The following is a 19,625-nucleotide window of genomic DNA, read 5'->3' as shown; positions in this document are numbered from 1 at the left end:
GTGGGGCGGCAGTGGGGAAAGGGGGAAACCCCAGGGTCTGTATGCCCATTACCTAGATTTTTTTTTTTTAAGATTTTATTTATTTATTTGACAGGCAGAGATCACAAGTAGGCAGAGAGGCAGGCAGAGAGAGAGAGGGTCAGAGTTTCCCTGCTGAGCAGAGAACCCGATGCAGGGCTCAATCCCAGAACCCTGGAATCAAGACCTGAGCCGAAGGCAGAGGCTTTAACCCACTGAACCACCCAGGGACCCCAGAGAAGCAGGCAGAGAGAGAGAGGAGGAAGCAGGCTCCCTGCTGAGCAGAGAGCCTGATATGGGGCTCAATCCCAGGACCCTGGGATTATGACCTGAGCTGAAGGCAGAGGCTCTAACCCATTGAGCCACCCAGGTGCCCCCATTACCCAGATTTTTAACCAACCTTCCTGTTTTCTTTCTCCATGGTTTACTACATGGTTTTGCCATCTGTGGTATATCGTGTCTCTAATGGGTAGACCTTCTGGGAATCTATCTGGTGTATGAATGACTCCTCTCTTTGATATCTATTATTCAGGTGTCTCAGTCCTGCTAATTCCTCCATCTTCTCTCTGTCATAAAAATGGGTTGATTTTGCTCTCTTGCTTTTCAACTTCTATTCCATTCCTTGCCTGTGGTTTTATACATTTCCAAATGTTTACTTGCTTTTTTAAAAAATTTATTTTTTATTTAATTTTGGCATAACAGTATTCGTTATTTTTTCACCACACCCAGTGCTCCATGCAATCCATGCCCTCTATAAAACCCACCACCTGGTACCCCAACCTCCTACCCCCCCACCCCCCCGCCAATTCAAACCCCTCAGATTGTTTTTTGGAACCCATAGTCTCTCATGGTTTACCTCCCCTTCCAATTTCCCCCACTCCCTTCTCCTCTCTAACGGGTTTTCAAGGGAGCACCGTGTTTAACTGGTTGTCACAGAACAGTTTTCTGTGCTGTTAGCTGAGTCGTTTTGGAATGCTTTACCTGTTTGTCAGTTTTAGATTTTTAAATATTAAGTTTGCTTAGAAGCAGGCCTTGCCCTAAGCTGTTGTTTTGTGTTTGAACAGATTATAGCTGAGGCCACATCTGTCACATTTTAGGCTTATTTAATAGTCTCAAGGGACGTCAGTACTACCTGGGGAGGGAGGTCCCCAGTGCCATGAACAGTCATAACTTGAGTGTGATGGTCCTCTAGCTTCTCTCTTTTCACTGCCTTGACCCCATACTTGAGGGAATAGCCAGGGTCTAAGGTCATTAAGTGGAAAGATTCCTAGATTTCCTTTTTTTATTCTTTTATTCTTTTTTAATTTACGAAGCCAATCACGACCATATGCTCTTGAAAAAAACCAAAACACAGATAAGACTGGAGTCCTCTAAGACAGACACCCTCCCCCACTCTAACAAACACACCTTGGTCTTTCTTCTTCCATGAGGGGTAACCATTGTTGTCAGATTTGAATATAGCCTTCCATACATACCCTTACTACTGTGTGTGTGTGTGTTATAATAAATACATTAATATTCTGAAATTTATGCTCTTTTTCCTCCTCATGGCATGTTTTGAAGATGTTTCTATATTAGTATATGTAGATCTGCAATATTGGACATGGTGTGGATATATAGTGTATTTGACCATTCTTCTATTGTTGAAATTTTAGGTTGCCTCTCATTTTTTCCTTTTGCAATGCAGCTGCTGTGGAGATGTCTAGATATGCCTCCTTGTACATATGTGTAAGTGTTCCTTTAGGGCAGATGCCAAGAATAGAATAGAGTGGGAGTTGGCAAACTATGGCCCATGGGCCAAATCTGGTCTACTGCCTGTTTCTGTATGGCCTGCAACTAAAACTAAAACTAAGAGAATAGTTTTTATATCTTCAAACTGTTAAATTCAGTGGCCCAACTCAACTTCCCCAACTGATTTGAAAGATCATCCTTAATACATAGTAAATATCCAAATATACATAAGTTCATTTTTAGGTTCAATTATGTTGTATTGATTCTTCCTATTTTAAGTGCTAGAGTTCTGTAACATGTCTTGATTCCTGATTTGGAAAATCTCATGCCCCTTTTGGTTCTTTTCCCAAATCACATTGCCTGTTTTTGTACAGTGACTCTTCCATATGAGTCTTCGAATTAGGGAGGTTCCTCAAAACTCCTGGTATTTATACTGGAATTTGTTAGATTGGCATTAACTTGTAGCTTAAATTGGGTAGAGTTAATATGTCTATGATACGGTCTTTCCAGTCATGAATTAGTTATGTATTCAAGTCTTCCCTTATGTTACTACATAATGATTTATCATTTCTCCTTAGAAGTCTTGGATACTTTTTTGTGGATTATTGCTTTTATATAGAAAAAATGAGGATTTTTGTTTTGAATTGGTCACTATGCATCTGTCCTGTTTAAATCTTTCTCTAGCTCTAGTAATTTGTCAATTGTTTCTTGTAAATTTTCTTGATTGATAGTCATATCATCTACAAATAAGGACAGTTTTGTCCTTGCCAACAGATTTAACCCTTGCTGCATTTAATTGTCTTGTTGTATTTACTGGGTCTTTCAGTACGATTTTGAGTGGTAGAGGAGAAAATGTCTTTTTCTTGAAGCTAGTGGAAATACTTAATCTGGGTTTTGACGTATTATCTTTATCAACTTAAAGAAGCTTACTCTTGGGACACCAGTGTGGTTCAGTCCTTTAAGTACCTGCCTTCGGTTCAGGTCGTAATTCCAGGGTCCTGAGATTGAGTCCTGCATCAGGTTCCTTGCTCAGCAGGGAGCCCGCTTTTCCCTCTGCCTGCTGCTCCTCCTGCTTGTGCTCTCTCTCTCTTTCTCTCTCTCTCTGTCAAATAAATTAAATTTTTAAAAAAGAAGCTTACTTTTTTCTTTTACTATTTTTTTTAAAATCATGAATGAGTGTGCAATTTCACCAAATATTTCTTTGGCATCTATTGAGTGATTTTAAGATTATTCTCCTTTAATTATTTAATCTCATGAATTACATGGATCTCTAATATTTTTAATATTGAATCCCACTCCCATTCCTGAGATGAATCTTATTTGATTAAGATAATTCTTTTAATCCTATATTCAATTTACAGGTATTTAATTTAGAATTTTTAAGGCAATGTGTAGAAGAAAGGTTAATTTACGGTTTTCTTTCCCTATGTTGGCTTTTTATCATTTTATTATCGGAGTCATACTAGCATCATGAAATCAGTGAAAGCTTCCCATGTTTTTTTTTAATCCTCTGAAACAGTTTCCTTGGAAATTGTCTTGTTCCTTGACCACCTGGTAGAACTTGCTCATTAAGATCATCTGGGAAATTTTTCTTTGAGCATAGAGCTCTGACCACTGTTTCAGTTCTTCTGTGGTTATGTTTTTTCAGGCCATCTACTTTTTCTATGAGAATTTTAGATAATTTATATTTTCTATATACTTTATGTTTCTCAGCTACATTATTAAATATATTGCCATATAATCTCCAAAGAGTTTTAAATCTCCTGTGTATTATTACCTCCTGTTGTTTATTTGGCCTTGCTTTCTTATTGATCATATTTGCTAGCGTTTATACATTTTATTCCTTCAATAAAAGTTTTTGGTTTACATTAATGATATTTTAAAAAATTTACTGGTGTGTTAAGTTTTACAGATTTTTTTGTTGCTGATTTATTGTATTCCATTGTTGGTGAGCATGGCTTTCATGATAACTTTTTAGAATATATTTGTCTTCCTTTACTGTCTTAGTTTGTATTCAGTTTGATTATGATCTACTTGGTATGAAAATTACATGTATTCATTATTCTGTATATCTGTCTGTGAGACAGGCCTAATAATTCTTTTACTGTGATAAATTATACATGACATAAAATTTACTGTTTTAACTACTTTTAAATGTACAATTCAAAGACATTAAATTTACTCACAATGTTGTGTAGCCATTACCACCATCAATCTCCGGAACATTTTAATCATCCCAAACAGAAACTCTAAACCTATTAAGCAATAGCTTCATATTATCTCCTTCCCCTGGCCCCCAGGAGCCACTATTTTACTTTCTTTCTCTATGGATTTAGTGATTCTAGGTACCACATATAAGTGGAAGCATGTCGTCTTTTTTTTTTTACTTCTGACTTATCTCACTTAGCATAATGTCTTTATGATTCATCCATGTTGTAGTGTGCAACAGAATTTTTTGTCTTTTAAAGGCTGAATACTGTTCCATCTTATGTATACCGCATTTTGTTTATCCATTCATCCACTGACAGACATTTACGTTGTTTCTACCTTTTGTCTATTGTGAATACTACTGCAGTGAACACTGGTATACAAATATCTCTGTCTTTTTTGATTGTAGAGTTTAGTCCATTTACATTTTTAAAAAGGTTTTTATTTAAATTCCAGTTAACCCTGGTGGTGGGTATTAAGTAGGGCACGTATTGCATGGAGCACTGGATGTGGTGCATAAACAATGAATTTTGGAACACACACACACAAAATTAAATTTAAAAAACTTCAGTTAACATCCAGTGTAATATTATTTTCAGGTGTATGATATAGTCATTCCATACTTCCATAAAACATTTAAACTAATTATTGCTAGGTATGGACTATTTCTATTTTGTTAATTGTTTCTGGTTTTTATTCCCCTGTTTCTCTCTTACTATCTCTGTGATATGATAACTTTCTCTAGTGCTATGCTGTGATTACTTTATCTTTTGTGTATCTGCTTTAGGTTTTTGCTTTGTGGTTACTATGATGCTTACATAAAACATCTTATAGCAGTCTGTTTTAAACCGATAATTTCCATTGCATGCAAAAGTCCAACATTTTTACACCCTCTCTTTCTATGTTTTTGATGTTACAGTTTACATCTTTTACATTATCCATTGACTCATTTTTGTAGTTATTATTATCTTTAGTACCTTTTCTTTTAACCTTTATATTAGATTTATAAATTATTTACTACCACCATTACAACATTAGAGTGTTTTGAATTTATATATTTACTTTCTTCCAGTACTTTTATATATTTTCCTATTACTAATTAGCATCCTTTTGTTTTAGCTTTAAAAATCCCTTTAACATTTATTATAAGGCTGGTTTAGTGGTGACGAACTCCTTCAACTTTTGTTTGGAAAACTCATTATCTCTCCTTCATTCTGAAGGACAGCCCTGCCAGGTAAAGTATTCTTGGTTGGCTGTGTTTTTCTTTAAGCATTTTAAATACATTGTGCCACTCTCTTCTGGCCTGTAAAGTTTCTGCTGAAAAATTTGCTGATAGTCTTTTTTTTTTTTAAGATTTTATTTATTTATTTGACAGAAAGAGAGATCACAAGCAGGCAGAGAGGCAGGCAGAGAGAGAGAGGAGGAAGCAGGCTCCCTGCTGAGCAGAGAGCCCGATGCGGGCCTCGATCCCAGGACCCTGAGATCATGACCTGAGCCAAAGGCAGTGGCTTAACCCACTGAGCCACCCAGGCGCCCTGCTGATAGTCTTTTGAGGGTTCCCTTGTATGTAACAAATTGTTTTTCTTATGCTACATTTAAGAGTCTCTCCTTGTCTTTGACTTTTGACAATTTAATTATCATCTGTCTCTGTGTGGGTCTCTTTTGGTTTCTTATTTGGTACGTTTTAGGCTTCCTAGATCTAGATGTCTGTTTCTTTCTCCAGATTAGGGAAGCTTTCAGTCATTATATTTTTATCGACTAAGCTTTCTTCCCCTTTCAGTCTTTCCCTTTGTCTTCTGTGACCTCTGTAATATGTATATTGGCTGCTTGATGGTATCCATAAGTCCCTTAAACCATCTTAACTGTTTTCATTCTTTTTTCGTTTTCTATTCTGATTGGATAAATTCCACTGACCTGTCTTTGAGTTTGCTGGTTATTTATTCCACTTGACCTAATCTGTTTTTGAATCCTTCTGTTAAATTTTCAATTAAGTATTGTATTGTATTGTGTTGTAATTTTCAATTAAGTTCTGTGATTTCTGTTTGGTACTTTCTGTCTCTCTTTTGAAATTCTCACTTTGTTGATACATTGTTCTCCTGACTTTAGTGAGCATCTTTTTTTTTTTTTTAAGTATTTATTTATTTGACAGACAGAGATCACAAGTAGGCAGAGAAGCAGGCAGAGAAAGAGATAGAGGAGGAAGCAGGATCTCTGCGGAGTAGAGAGCCTGATGTGGGTCTCAATCCCAAGATCCTGGGATCATGACCTGAGCCGAAGGCAGAGGCTTTAACCCACTGAACCACCCACGTGCCCCTTTTGTGAGCATCTAAATGACTATTATTTTAAACTCCCAATCAGGTAAAAGTCACTTTTCCTTTTGTTGTTAAGATCTCTTTCTGGTGGGGTGCCTGGGTGGCTTTATATAAAAATGCCATCTCTCCCTGTCTTGACAGAGTAGTGTTGTGTATCACATGAACCACATCAATCAGCCTGGCCTGAGCTTCTAATTTTTATATCAAACCTTTGTGATTGTCCAAGTTCAAGTCACCTTCTTTATTCTTAGTGGCCCCCTTAATTTAAGATGTGCTAAGACCTATTAGTGTCCCATAGGGAAGGATCACAGTCAGCAACTTGATGCAGTATGATTAGAATCCAGATTCTCAAACAGCAGCTGGGAGGATATGTATCTAAACCCCTTTTCAGGGAAGAACTGGGAGATGGGAATTTTTTCCTACTCACCCTGTGCCAGGACATATAGTATAGTCTCAGGAAAGTGCTCCTGTGTCCTTTAGGAACTGCTTGTTTGTTTACCACAGTCCCGTGGAAATTGTGAATGAAAGCCCCATTGGCTCTCAGAGCCAGGCCACTGGGGGACCTGTTTCTTGGACAGCAGCTGCAAAAGCTGGCATGCTGGTATGATTACAAGTTCCTTCCAGGGAGATACTGACAACTCAGAGTGAGCTGGAGGGAAAAGGTGAGGGAGATTCTATTAATTTCCTAGTGTCCTGGGAGTATCAAAGTCCTCCTTTAGCTGTGTGCTAAATTAGAAGCCTAACTCTCAGGCAGCAATTAAAAAAAAAAAAGATTTACTTATTTTAGATAGAGCAAGAGAGAGTGTGTAAGAATGGGGGGAGGGACAGAGGAAGAGGGAGAGACAATCTCAAGCAGACTCCCTGCTGACCACGAAGCCCGATACTGGGCTGATCTCACAACCCTGAGATGATGACCTAAGCCAAATCAAGAATCTGATGCTCAATTGACAGAGCCACCCAGGCACCCCTCAGGCAGCAATTTTTAAAGCATGCAGATAGACCTCTTTCAGAGAAAGACTGAGAGTTTTGCTTGCTCCCTCAGTGATGAGCTCTAGGGGGCAGAGCTGCAACAAGTCCTCATGTGACCCTGAAGAACTGCTGCTTTGTTTGCTAGTCTTGCAGGTCTTGTGAACACAAGCACCTTTAGTTTACTGCCTGTTCCTCTGGTGGGAGTTCTAAAATCTGGGGTAATAGATGGGAGTTCAAAATTTTTGTTCCTCAGGAAGAAGCTTCGATTTGGGGTTTTCTCCCAGTTGTATGATGCTTGTGCTGGGGCTGGGGTTTATAGCAAGAGTGTGTCTCAGCTTTGCCTACCTGTTGAGATGTGGGTATTTTCTCATTTTCCTGATGTGTAGGAGTTGCTGTGCTGGCTTCTGGAGTTCTTACAGTATAAACTGCTCCATGTAAAACTGTACATCCAGTGCATCCGTGGGAGGAAGAGGGGTGTAGGAGCCTTTCATGTTGCCATCTTGGTAGTCTCTCCTGTTCTAAGATTGTTTTGCCCATTTAGGTAATTGAATTTTAAGGTAAGTTTCCATATTAATTTTAAGATGAGTTTTTCTATTTTTGAAAAAAATAATTAGGATTTTGACAGGTATTGCATTGAATCTATAGACAGTTTTGGGTGGTATTGTCATCTTAATAATATTAAGTATTCCATTCTATGAATATAGATGTCTTTCTCTTTTTTCTTTAAGCAATATGTTGTAGTTTTCAGCATGTCTTTTCCTCCTTAGTTAAACTTATTCCCAAGTATTTTATTGTTTTTGATGCTATTGTGAATGGAATTATTTTCCTAATCTTCTTTTCACATTGTTCATTATTAGTGTGTAGAAGTGCAACTGGTTTTTGCATGTTGATTTTTTATCTTGAAAGTTTGCCAAACTTTTCATTATTTGTAGCAGTGTTTTGAGGTGGTGGTCATTTTTGTTTTTGTTTGTTTGTTTGTGTGTAGACTCTTTAGTGCTTTCTATGTATAAAGATCATTCACTTGGAATCAGAGATAAGTTTTGCTTCTTCCTTTCCAATTTGGATGCTAGGCCTATCAATTTTTATTCAGCTGTTTTATATTCTTATTTTTGATCTTTTAAGTGTCATTTTCTGGGGGAACATGTTAAATCTCCTACTCTAATAGTGAATTCTAATTATTTTCTTTAAGTTCCAGTATCATTTTAAGCCATACTATTCTTGAAAATATTGAGATCCTTAAATTGACACTTGGTGAATATCTATCAACCATTACTAAAGGAACACATGCACGAAGTTCTCGTTTTTGAAGTATTTGAAGTATTTCAAGAAATAAAGACATTTCTTGAAGATCTCCTTTGCATCTGGCACTGAATAAACCAGTATCTTGAAGATTTCATTCTAGAGGAGAGGACACACATTGCTATGCAAAAATACAGCAGGGAGTATGAAGACATTGAGTTAGCGGAATGTGTGAATGACTGTATTATATTTACTACTGTACTTTACCAGTGTCTGCCTAGGACCACTTGCTTAATGTCTCTGCTCTCTAGTTCCTCCTTTGTAAAATGGGAATACTTTTTCCTACTTAGGTAGCAATATAGGTTAAGCTCCCATATCTAAAACGTGTAGGTTGATGCTGTCTATCCCATGGGTTACAGAAACACAGAAAATGGGTGACTGACTCTGTCAGAGTTAGAGTATCCACCATTGATTAAATACCAATTGTGAACTATGTATATGAGGAGTTTGAGCTTGCTCTGGGTGGCACAGTTCAAAAGTGGGGCCAGAACCTGAGCATCATTTGGGCTGGTCCAAAGCTGTTGGTCTCCTGAACTGACATTGAGCTGGAGCTTGAAGAAAGAATTAGGAGGACACATTCTCAGTAGAGAAAACAGTTTCAGCAAAAGAAGTAATGTGTGAAGTAATTCCACAGAGATGTAAAAGTGTATGTGACTAGAGCTGAATAGAGTGTGTCGTTAGTAAAGTAGGAGTTAAGGTTGGAAAGTAAAATGAGCTCGTTTGTGAAAGGTCTTCTTTGGATTTTAGTCTGTAAGCAGTGAAGAACCACCAAAATATTTGTGCAGTGGGGGGACATACTCAGTGTGCTTGATGAGGAAGAAAGGCCAGGGTATAACATGCCAACTAGGAAAGAGGCTTCTGCAAAATCCAGAGTAGAGACATGAGGACTAGAAGCAAGGGGATATCATTAGAAGAGCAAGAACACAGAGGACAGTACTGTTGGCCATTCCAGAACTTTTAGCAGGACCCTATCTCCTCAAATATGGCTTAAGTTCTCTGATTATACCAAGAGCTAATTTGCTTAGTTATTAAAGTCCTCTGAAATCCCTTCATATCTGTGGATATAGATGCCAGATTATAGCCTCTGCTGTTTCTAACCAGGCTGGGTATCTAAACTATGGAGCAGGTGACTCGTCCATGTGAGCAAAATTGGATTTGTCTTTATCACTGCAGTATTTGATTCTATCTCAGGAACATGCATTGTTTAGATTCAGGAGTAAAGATTGGAAAATTTAACTTCACTGGTATATTTTGAAGCTCTATACACTTACAAGAAGGAGGAGGTATTGCTTTTGAGTGCCTTCCTGTATTCATTTGGCTTGAATAATAGGATACAATGGAACATTAAGAAAGTCAGGAGAGGGACACAGCTGGGTGGCTCAGTTGGTTAAGCTGCTGCCTTCGGCTCAGGTCATGATCCCAGAGTCCTGGGATCAAGTCCCACATCAGGCTCCTTGCTCAGTGGGGAGCCTGTTTCTCTCTCTGCCTCTGCCTGCCGCTTGCCTGCTTGTGTTCTCCCTCTCTCTCTCTCTCTGACAAATAAATAAATAAAATCTTAAAAAAAAAAAAAAGAAAGTCAGGAGATTCTGTAACTTATCTGGGTAAAGAGAGAAACACGTGTTAAGTAATTGCTGAGCACAGAGAGTATGCATGGGTCTTAGGTGATACAGACTGAAGGACAGAGCTCACCATGCTGGGGGCAGCATGAGAGAGAGGGGTTATTCGTGAAACATGACTTCTAAATGGAATTGACCAAGTGCCTTAGCAAAGGGAGCAAGGGGGCAGTGTCCTGGTGGGTTGGTATAGGATGGGATAGGAGTTCAAGTCTTCCATCTGAGTGTTTTTGCTCGGGCCACCCTTCTCTTTCATAAGAGCTGTAATTCTTTCTTTGGTTGTCTTTGGTTTCATCTTTACAGCCTATGGGGTGTCTACCCTCATTTGTTCATCCTGGTCTCCACCAGTATCCCCCTTGCCATTTCCTTGTTCATCCTTTCTTATCCCCTGGTTACCATTTTTATTAGAAAATGAAAGTCTTCAGTGGTTATAAGGAAGAACTGTGTCCAGCTGCTCAAACCCACCCAATGCTTTTTTTTAGCTTTTCCCCATTTAAAAATAAACGGTATCAGGTCCCACTTGCCAAGCCTTTGTCAGTCTCCAGCAGCCATTCCTCCAGCCCATCTGCTCCCCCAGATGCTCAGCCTGTCCCCTCCTCCCAGTTCGGCCCCACATGCAGTCCCTCTGTGGACGCGTGTGGGACCCGCCTCGCACAGCAGCCTGCAGTCCCACCGCGCCCTCCATCTCCCACCCTTGCACACCTTCTGAGAGTAACTTCTGACCCCGATTCCATGGACCGCACCACCCCCGCACCCAGCTTGTTTGTCCCAGCCTAAGTCCTCTGATTTCCAGGGACAGGATGCTGACTGGGAAAGAGAGACGAGTTGCCATAGAGATCAGAATAAACACAGGAGCTGACACCTCACAGCAGGAAATACAAACTAGTCTGACAATTTAGTTCTGCCCTAAGGTTTACTTTGTTTGGGTCAGTTCCTCGCCTTTGGTAGCCAGTGTCTCAGAGAGAAGTTTAAAGCGCTGCTAGACTGTCCTTCTACAGCATTCCCACATCCCACCTCTTGTTTCTTCCATCAGAGACCCCAAACTCAGACAGGAATTAGAGATCCACTCTGCGCCTGCACTTCCAGGTGTTCTAAAGGGCTTGCTGTATCCAGGCCCAAAATCCAGTACCTTCTCTTGGGAATGAAGAATGGGTTAGAGCAACATTAACATGGCGTAACCTCCCCCCACCCCAACCTTTCATTGAAGTCAAAGTCCCTGAGGGAGAACTGGTCACCCCAGCATGGGAGACCATACTTTCTGACCTGCTCTACCTCCCATTTTTCCTCTTTCCTCTGGGTGTCAGTGGTGTGAGGGAGACGAGCTTTGGAACTGGGGCTATACCTTGCCCATCTGTGGTCAGAAACACAGGAGCTCCTCAAGTTTGATGCTGGGGATAGTGGGTGGGCTGGGGTGGAGGGGTTGGCTCACCCTGGGGCACTGTAAAGAGCACTTTCCCTGCCCTGGAATGGCTTTTTCTGGGCCCCAGAGGAAAGGGAGCACATTTTTAGCATTGTTCCTAATGAGGAAGCGAGGAGATGTGCCCCCATAGAGCAAGAGGGAAGTTGGCTTTATAATGAATGTAGAAGCAAACACTTTACCCACACTCAAGAGGCACTATTGACATTCTAGGCTGGACAGTTCTGTCTCACACATGGCATGCCGTAATTTTGATGTTCTTGGGACGACTAAAAGTTCTCAGCAAGTTCTAAATATCTCCTGGGACCATGCCCTTCCCAGGTTTTTGCTGCTGGGGTATCAGACTGCCATGGCTTTATCTGTCTTCTGGGAAGGGGACATGACCAGACCGGAGTTCTTTTTTATTCTATTATATTTGTGTTAAAATCAACATCTGTTCACTGACTATTGCCTTATCTGGTCAATTGGCAATTCTTCATTTTATGCCTGATGACTCTTCGTTGTACACTGACTTATTTCTCCATTTGGTTCACAGTCCCTCACTTAAGTTTTCCTACCAAGGGGGACGTTAAGCACCCCAACCATGACTAACATGGTCGCTGCACATAGGACAGACAGCCTGTATCCTAGATGTGAAGGACTGCAGGAGTGACAACAGTTGCCAGAGGATGGCAGAGGACAGTGTATACAAGAAATCAAGACTTTAAAGTGGGATCCTTGGCCCTATGTCCTCAGACATTCAGAAAGTTGTATTTATTGATGGGTTTTGTCTTGCCCATGTGACTTTTTCCCTCCTAGCACCCCTATGTATGGAACCTAAATCTAGAGTATAAACCAAGCCAGATGGTTCCTAACGTAGAGGGAGAGCCTCAGTGTCAAAACTGCCACTTAACATGGTGCATCCAGGGAATCCAAGGAGGAGATATGAATTACAGCTGAGATTCATGTCCCCTTTGCTATTAATATTAATCATGGGTTATCCACACAGCCCCCTCCTTTTTTTTTGCTCCTAGTGGCCTATTATTATGCTTTGCCACTGATTCACAATGAAGAGAAGTAATGCTCAGTCAAGTTTGCTGCTTGTTGGCAAGGCTGATTTGGTCAGTTCAGAGGATGGGGCTATTAGTTAAATCAGGATTTTGAATTTTCTTTATCTTCACCTACTTTGTCTCCCACCTGCTCACCCTAGGGATAATCAAGACCTGCCTGTGAGCATCTTGATTTCTCCTTTATATCTTTCTAGTTTATTGATTCCAACAGCCTACACCTTTAATGTTCTTGCTTAGTTTTTACAAAATTAACTCTTTATAAAAGTTGAATTGTAGTCCTTTGTTTCTGATTTAGATGTCCTCCCTTGTCTGTGAGATCAGAGGCTCCTTCATATTTGCTATTATTTTGAGTTCTTTTCCTAAGCAGAAATTGCAGTTTATTGAATCATGGAGCCAAGTAATCACAGAAGCAAAGGAAGTCCCGTTGCAACTAGGGCCCCTGGTGCTGGCAAGAAGAGCCCCGTGTCTCATGCACTCATTCTCCCCTTTGCCTCCTCCCTTGCTCTGCCCCCTGCCTCTCAGCTCTTCCTCCAACTAGCCTGGCTCTTGCCCCACACCAGGTCACCTGGCATCACAATCCTGCTTAGAAGTCCAGTGCAAAGAGTGTTTTCCTCTCTCGGTATGTCTCAGTTGATTATTTAATAATTATTGTAATCATTTCCTGTAGAAGGAGAACCACTCTGAGTTTAACCAAGCTGTGTGCACTCTCTGTCATTGACATTAATATGGAAAAGATTGTGTGGGGCCTCTGAATTCCCCTAACAGGATATAAGGTTGGAGGACATGGATGGGGTTAGAATAGAGGTGGTAGAACATCTGATTCACCAGGTACCTTAGAAATCAAACGTGTTATCAGTGGTCCTGTACATGGAGAGAATTATTTGGATGCAGTTATTCCAATTATAGCAATTTATATTTTCATGAATTATTATTCTGGACTTCCCTCCATCTCCCTGCTTCCTCTCACCCTGCCCCACCAGTTACTGCTAATTGAGTCAGTAATACCCAGAAAATGTCTTCTCTTGCTCTAAGATGCAGAAACCAGTAGATTAATGTCTCCTTATTCTCAGAGGTGAAGAGTGCTGAGTTATAAGCCTGCATCCCCATTTCTCTTTCATTACCAGTTTTTATACCGTGTAGCTGTCTTTTATCTGGTCTGGCTTGACAGCATCTCCTGCACGTGCTTGTGGCCCCTTAGGACAAGGGAGAGACTAGAGGTCGTCTTATCTGGTAGCCTTTACCCAGGAGCATGTCAGCATCACCTGAGAGTTTTCCAGAATAATCATGTCCAAGCAGATGACTCAGCTCATCCTTGAGAAGGCCACCCTGTCACATATGGTGGCAGTAAAACGCTCTGAGGGGATGCTGGAAGAGAATGTCATGGGTGGGGACGTGTGTGGCGGCAGTGGTGTCTCTGCACAGAGAACAGAAGCTGCGACTGGTGGGAGAGAGAAAAGGAGGGGGTCAGAAATTCATTTCTCCAGGTTTCCAGTAGGACACTGACCAAGACTTACACATGCAGCCCCAGACAGTGGGGTTGCCGGAACTAAGTAAGCCCCCTCCTGGAGACACCCTCAGCTTAATCCTTTTTGCCCATGAGGAATTTGGGTGATTCACCTTTCTGTTCATTTTTAAAGGTGTATTTATTTATTTGAGAGACAACCTGTAGATCCTGGGAGAGGAGGGGCAGCGGGAGCGAGAGAGAGAATCCAGCAGACTGCCCCCTGAGCATTGCGGAGCTGGATCTTACAACACTGAGATCGTGACCTCACCTGAAGCCAAGAGTTTCAGTTTTGGTTTCAAATGACTGAGCCATCCAGGTGCTCCCAGATTCTTATTTGTATTTGGAGCACAGCTGAAATCAGGATGCAAGTGACCCCAGAGATGTGTAAGTTTCAGGAAGATACTCTGGACCCTTTGCTCCCTCTTTTCCCCCTGTCTTTGGATTAGACTGAGGCATTTGTCTGAAACCCTGGCGCCCTTCAGCCTGATGGTTGCGCTGTACCTGGTTCTCAGGCTGCTTGTGCAGGCCCAGAGGACAGTGCCTGGGGTGTACCGGCGATGCGCACACGCTCTGGGTGCAGCACTGCAATCTCCCGCGCTAGGGCCAACAGAATGGTCAGTGCCGAGAAATTAAGGCTTGGCTTGCTTTATGAAATCCCCAAGAAGACATTAAAAGGGGAGGAAAAAATACAGTGAAGACCTCAGATGGATGAGCAGAGTTCTTTACCGTCTGTGTTGGAAGCCTCCTCTCCAATTCCTGCATATTCGGATGCTGTGGCAGGTTCTCTCCCCATGGGCCGTGTCCCCTGAGCTCTGATTCCCAGAAGGACAGTGGCTTGTGCTGATTCTCCTGCACCCTCGTAATGGTGGGTCGGATTGGCAGGGTGGCTTCCCAGAAGATCACCCTGATCTTGACCTCATGACAGGGAGTTGTGCAGGTTGTCAGGGAGCGCTCCCATCCCTGCAGGTCTGCACACAGAGAACGTGTGGAGGCATTGCAGCCACATCTGAGCTAGCTTCAGTGCTTCTGTCACACACATCCAGGGGGAGCCCGTTGGGCAGGAAGAAGAACAAGTCGGGGGTGTGTCGCCGCTTTCCTTAGACCAGAGTGTGCCTGTCACAGGAATAGAGGTTTTAAGAGCAGGCGAAGTCACGGCCTTGCTTGGGCTCTGGGTTGGGTATCCTGGGCAGGTACCTGCCGAGGGCCGGGAGGCACCTCAGCACTGCTTTCCTGCCCCCGCAATGAGACACTTCCTGTCTTTTCCCGCAGGTCCAGTTCCTCTCCCCGCAAGCCCGCCGTCGATTTCATGCCGCCCTTGCATCTTGTTCCACCGCCATGCTGATCCTGTCCAACCTGGTGTTTCTTGGGGGTAGCCAAGTGGGAAAAATCTACTGGAACAGGATCTTCGTACAAGGTAAGTTGCCCAATGGCGCTGTTTTCGTCCATTTCTTGTTTCCTGCGTATGCTGTCGGTACCTTGAATGAGTTAAGGGGGAAGTGTTATTTGTTCTGTTCATGGTATGTGACCCTTGAAATACAAACCAGAAACAATGCCCTGTGTTGAGCTGTGTCTTTCAGGGTCCCCTCCTTTGCTGTACCTCTTATCTATCACAAGCAACAGTGAACTTGAAAAGGTACTGTCCCAACTCTCCTAAACTCTACCTTTGCCTTCTGCTAAGTTACTCCTCTGGTTTTGTTTTGTTTTGTTTTTAAAGACTTTATTTGTTTATTTGACACAGAGAGAGAGAGAGATCACAGGTAGGCAGAGAGGCAGGGAGAAAGAGAGGAAGGGAAGCAGGCTCCCTGCTGAGCAGAGAGCCTGATGTTGGACTCCATCCCAGGACCCTGAGATCATGACCTGAGCCAAAGGCAGAGGCTTAACCCACTGAGCCACCCAGGCGCCCCACTCCTCTGGTTTTTAAAATGTCTCCCACTCTTCCTTCCTCATCATCCCAGCCTTCAGTATACTGCGGAGTCTAACCTTGCTTCATTTCCACTCTGAGCGTCCTGCCAGGGAAGGTCCTAGAAGTCCCGCAGTGCTCCCTTGCAGCTATGGCCACGGCACCTGGGTTTGCCATGGCTCTTTGTTGTGGATGTGTCTGTCTGAGCGCTGGGATGCCAGCAGTAGTGGTCAGCCTCATGTTTACTGGGCATTAGGTGGCATGTCCCAGTGTCTACAGCAAAGCCACACCTGCAGCAGGTCAAATGCTAGTCTCTGGGAATTGTTATGAAAACTGCATTCAGAATCAAGCATCATTGATTGATGGGCCCCACTTCCCTCGGGCTGGAGCTAGGAGTTCTAGCACAGCCTTAGAAGAATCAGGAGAGTGGGAGCTGCTGGTATGCACATTGACAGTTCACTGGTGGTGAAAAGCAAAGGTTCCCTGTTCTGTTTCCCTGCCCAGTGGTGGGGTTTTGTGCCTCTGGTTTGTGAAGTTTTGCCAAGCAGCGGTGACATGACTACATGGCCAGGTTATCGTCTCTACAGCTGGGTCCCTGAGGGGTTGGCGGTGCTTTCACTGCATCTTTTCTCATACTGGATGTAACCCTGGTATAGCTGCATGATCCCAGAATGCCACGTCACAAGTCTGAAGCATGGCAGCTTGGGGGAACCAGGCTCATGGAGGTCACGGGAGAGCCCCCATCCACTTTCCTCGTCATCACAAACCTCTCTTTGATTTTGCCTTCTGAGAAATGTCTTAGCCAGTGGTTCCTGAAGAGACAATGTGCTTTTCTCTTTTTTTTAAGATTTTATTTATTTGACAGGCAGAGATCACAAGTGGAGAGGCAGGCAGAGAGAGAGGGGGAAGCGGGCTCCCCACTGAGCAGAGAGACCAGTTCGGGGATCGATCCCAGGACCCTGAGATCATGACCTGAGCCAAAGACCAGAGATTTTAACCCATTGAGCCACCCAGGTGCCCCGACAATGTGCTTTTTAAGTGGAAGCCGTCCTTCAATAAAGATGGAAGCTAATGGGTGCAGAAGAGCTGAAGATTAAAAAACACTCCCCATCATGGGCGATGGTGTCTTACTTTTCTTGCCTCCCCCAACGTAGCATGATGCCAAGAACACTGTGACTTGGGGGAAAATGCTGACTTGGGGTTTGCTGGTCACATGAGCAAGAAGGCTCCAGTCTTTGCTTCAGGAAATCAAACATCAGGTGTTTGCTACTTCCAAGGCACTGAGACTAGAGAATTAAAAGTGAAGCACACACATGTAGGAGCCAACGTGCAAACAGAACATGTCCACAGACTGAGGTAGCTGTTGTGCTGCATGTGTGAGTGCATTGCTGGAGGTCACAAGACAAAGTGGCTGCCTTCCCACAAAGGTTGGATCTCACAGAAGAGGTGGCATTGGAATTGGAGGTTTGTTTTTTGTTTTTAAGATTTTATTTATTTATTTGAAAGAGAGAGCACAAGCAGGGAGAGCAGCAGGCAGAGGAAGAGGGAGAAGCAGGTTCTCTACTGAGCTGGGAGCCTGATGCGAGGCTCGATCCCAGGACCCTGGGATCATGAACTGAGCTGAAGGCAGACGCTTAACTGACTGAGCCACGCAGGTGCCCCTGGTATTGGAGTTTTGAGCATGAAGTAGGAACTTTCCAGGTGGAGAAGGCAGGTATATGGGGGTAATTAGGACTAGCTGCTCTGTCAGGTCGTTCTAAACTCTCAGGGTTTTTTTTCCCTGCAGAAGTTTGTTTTTCTCACTGTTCAGTGTAAGTCCAGTGGCTTTTTCTAGGCAGTGACTCCGGGACCTAGTATGTTTCTATTTGATTCTTTGCTGTCTTGACCTGGCCTAAGGGAGGGGATGAGAAGACGGGGAGGTGCACAAGTGCCACACAAGATTTCTGCTCATGTTCCACTGGCCAGAATGAGTCACGTGACCAAAAAAGTACAGGGTCGCAAGATGTGGGGATACACAGATATTATTAGGTTATGGCCCAGGAGGAGAGGGGACATGGGGCAACTTGGAGGTGCCCAAGAGGCAGTTAAAAATGTGAGTTTGACTATGAAAAATAGTATAGAGTTTCATCAAAAGATTAAAATCGAGATACCATATGATCCACTACCGGAAATTTACCCAAAGAAAACGAAAACACTAGTTGGAAAAGTAGATGTACCCCTGTGTTCATGGCAGCATTATTTACAATCGCCAAGATATGGAAGTGACCGAAGTGTCCATCAGTAGATGGTTGGATAAAAAGATACAGTACATATACACAACGGAATATTAGCCATAAAAACTCATCTTGTTATTTATGACATGGATGGACTTAGGGTATCATGTGAGGTGAAATACTCAAAGAAGGGCAAATACCATGAGATTTCACTTATGTGTAGAATCTGAAAAAAACAAAACAAACAAAACCAGAAATAGACTTGTAAATGCAGAGAACAAACTGGTGGTTGCCACAGGGGAAAGGGGTCTGGGGGATGGGCGAAATAGGTGATGGGAATTAAGAAATCCAAACTTTCAGTTATGAAATAAGTAAGTCACAGAGATGAAAAGCATAGCATAGGAAACACAGTTAATATATATTATAATAGCGTCATATGGAGGCAGACGGTAACTATACTTATTGTGAGCACAGTGTACAGAATTGTTGAATGACTGTGTTGTGCATCTGAAACTAATATAACATTGTATGTCAACTACAATAATATCTTTTTTTAAAATGTGAGTTGCAGTTGGAGAGGGTGGAACGAAGTGTTGTGGGAGTCACGGGCATAAGGGCAGGTGAGGTCATGGGAGTGGATACAGTTAGGCAGGGAGCAGGCACAGAGTGAGAAGGGAGCAGGCTGGAAGATGGCTCCTGGGCATGCTGGCCTTTATAGGAGCAGAGGAGAGATGGCAGCTGGAAGATGTTTTTTCTGTTTCTCAAAGGCATCAAGATTGAAGCATGATTTGCCCTGCACCCTGTGGAGCTAACAGTTGGCACACGGGGTTCAGGGCTCTGAGAAAACCCATATGCTTCTGCCAAGGGGTTCCTGCTGTGGCCCATGACTGGATCTATCTTTACAGCCAGGTGCCTGAGTCCTGGAGACCAAATTTCCAAATATGGAGAGCTGTAGGGAAGCATTTTTCTCTGGGTTCTCGGGCCAGGGAAGCCCAGCTTAGGAGGCATTTAGTGTGTCAGAGATTCTTTTAGTCAGCCTGGTCCCATCTTCATCAGTCTGTTCCCTGGGCCCCCTGAGTCAGGGAATGTCTCCTGGGGATTTGACAGTTGCCTCATTTATCTGTTCCCCATTGTGGGTCTTTGTCTCTGAGTGAATTTCAGTATCTCCTGGAGGAAAGTAAACCAGATGCTGCCAAATCCCCCATCCTTGAGGACGCTAGGTTTCTCTTCATAACCAATTTGATTGACTTGATACAAGGTTAGTATGAATATTCATGTTTGGGCACAAAAAATTCTAATGAGCTTATAGGATGCTTGCTCATACTCTGCTGGGGGTATTACATTAGCTTCCTAAAATTAAAAAAAAAATCTGAATTCTGAAACTCCTCTGGC

The 19,625-nt window shown here is 42.6% G+C and overlaps 1 protein-coding gene across 2 annotated transcripts in view; it reads left to right on the top strand.

Moving 5' to 3' along the window:
• The window catches only part of HHAT (hedgehog acyltransferase), a 346,612-nt gene that overhangs the window by 270,412 nt on the left and 56,575 nt on the right, over positions 1 to 19,625 (top strand). For both annotated transcript variants that reach the window (XM_044267471.1, XM_044267470.1), the window contains exon 11: positions 15,390 to 15,534. In XM_044267471.1, coding sequence (XP_044123406.1) covers positions 15,390 to 15,534 — 145 coding nt within the window. The remainder of the gene's footprint in view (positions 1 to 15,389; positions 15,535 to 19,625) is intronic.

This window comes from Neovison vison, chromosome 10 (genome assembly GCF_020171115.1).
Source record: "Neovison vison isolate M4711 chromosome 10, ASM_NN_V1, whole genome shotgun sequence".
Taxonomy (NCBI): Eukaryota; Metazoa; Chordata; class Mammalia; order Carnivora; family Mustelidae; genus Neogale; species Neogale vison.
This window is presented reverse-complemented; position numbering and strand designations above follow the sequence as displayed.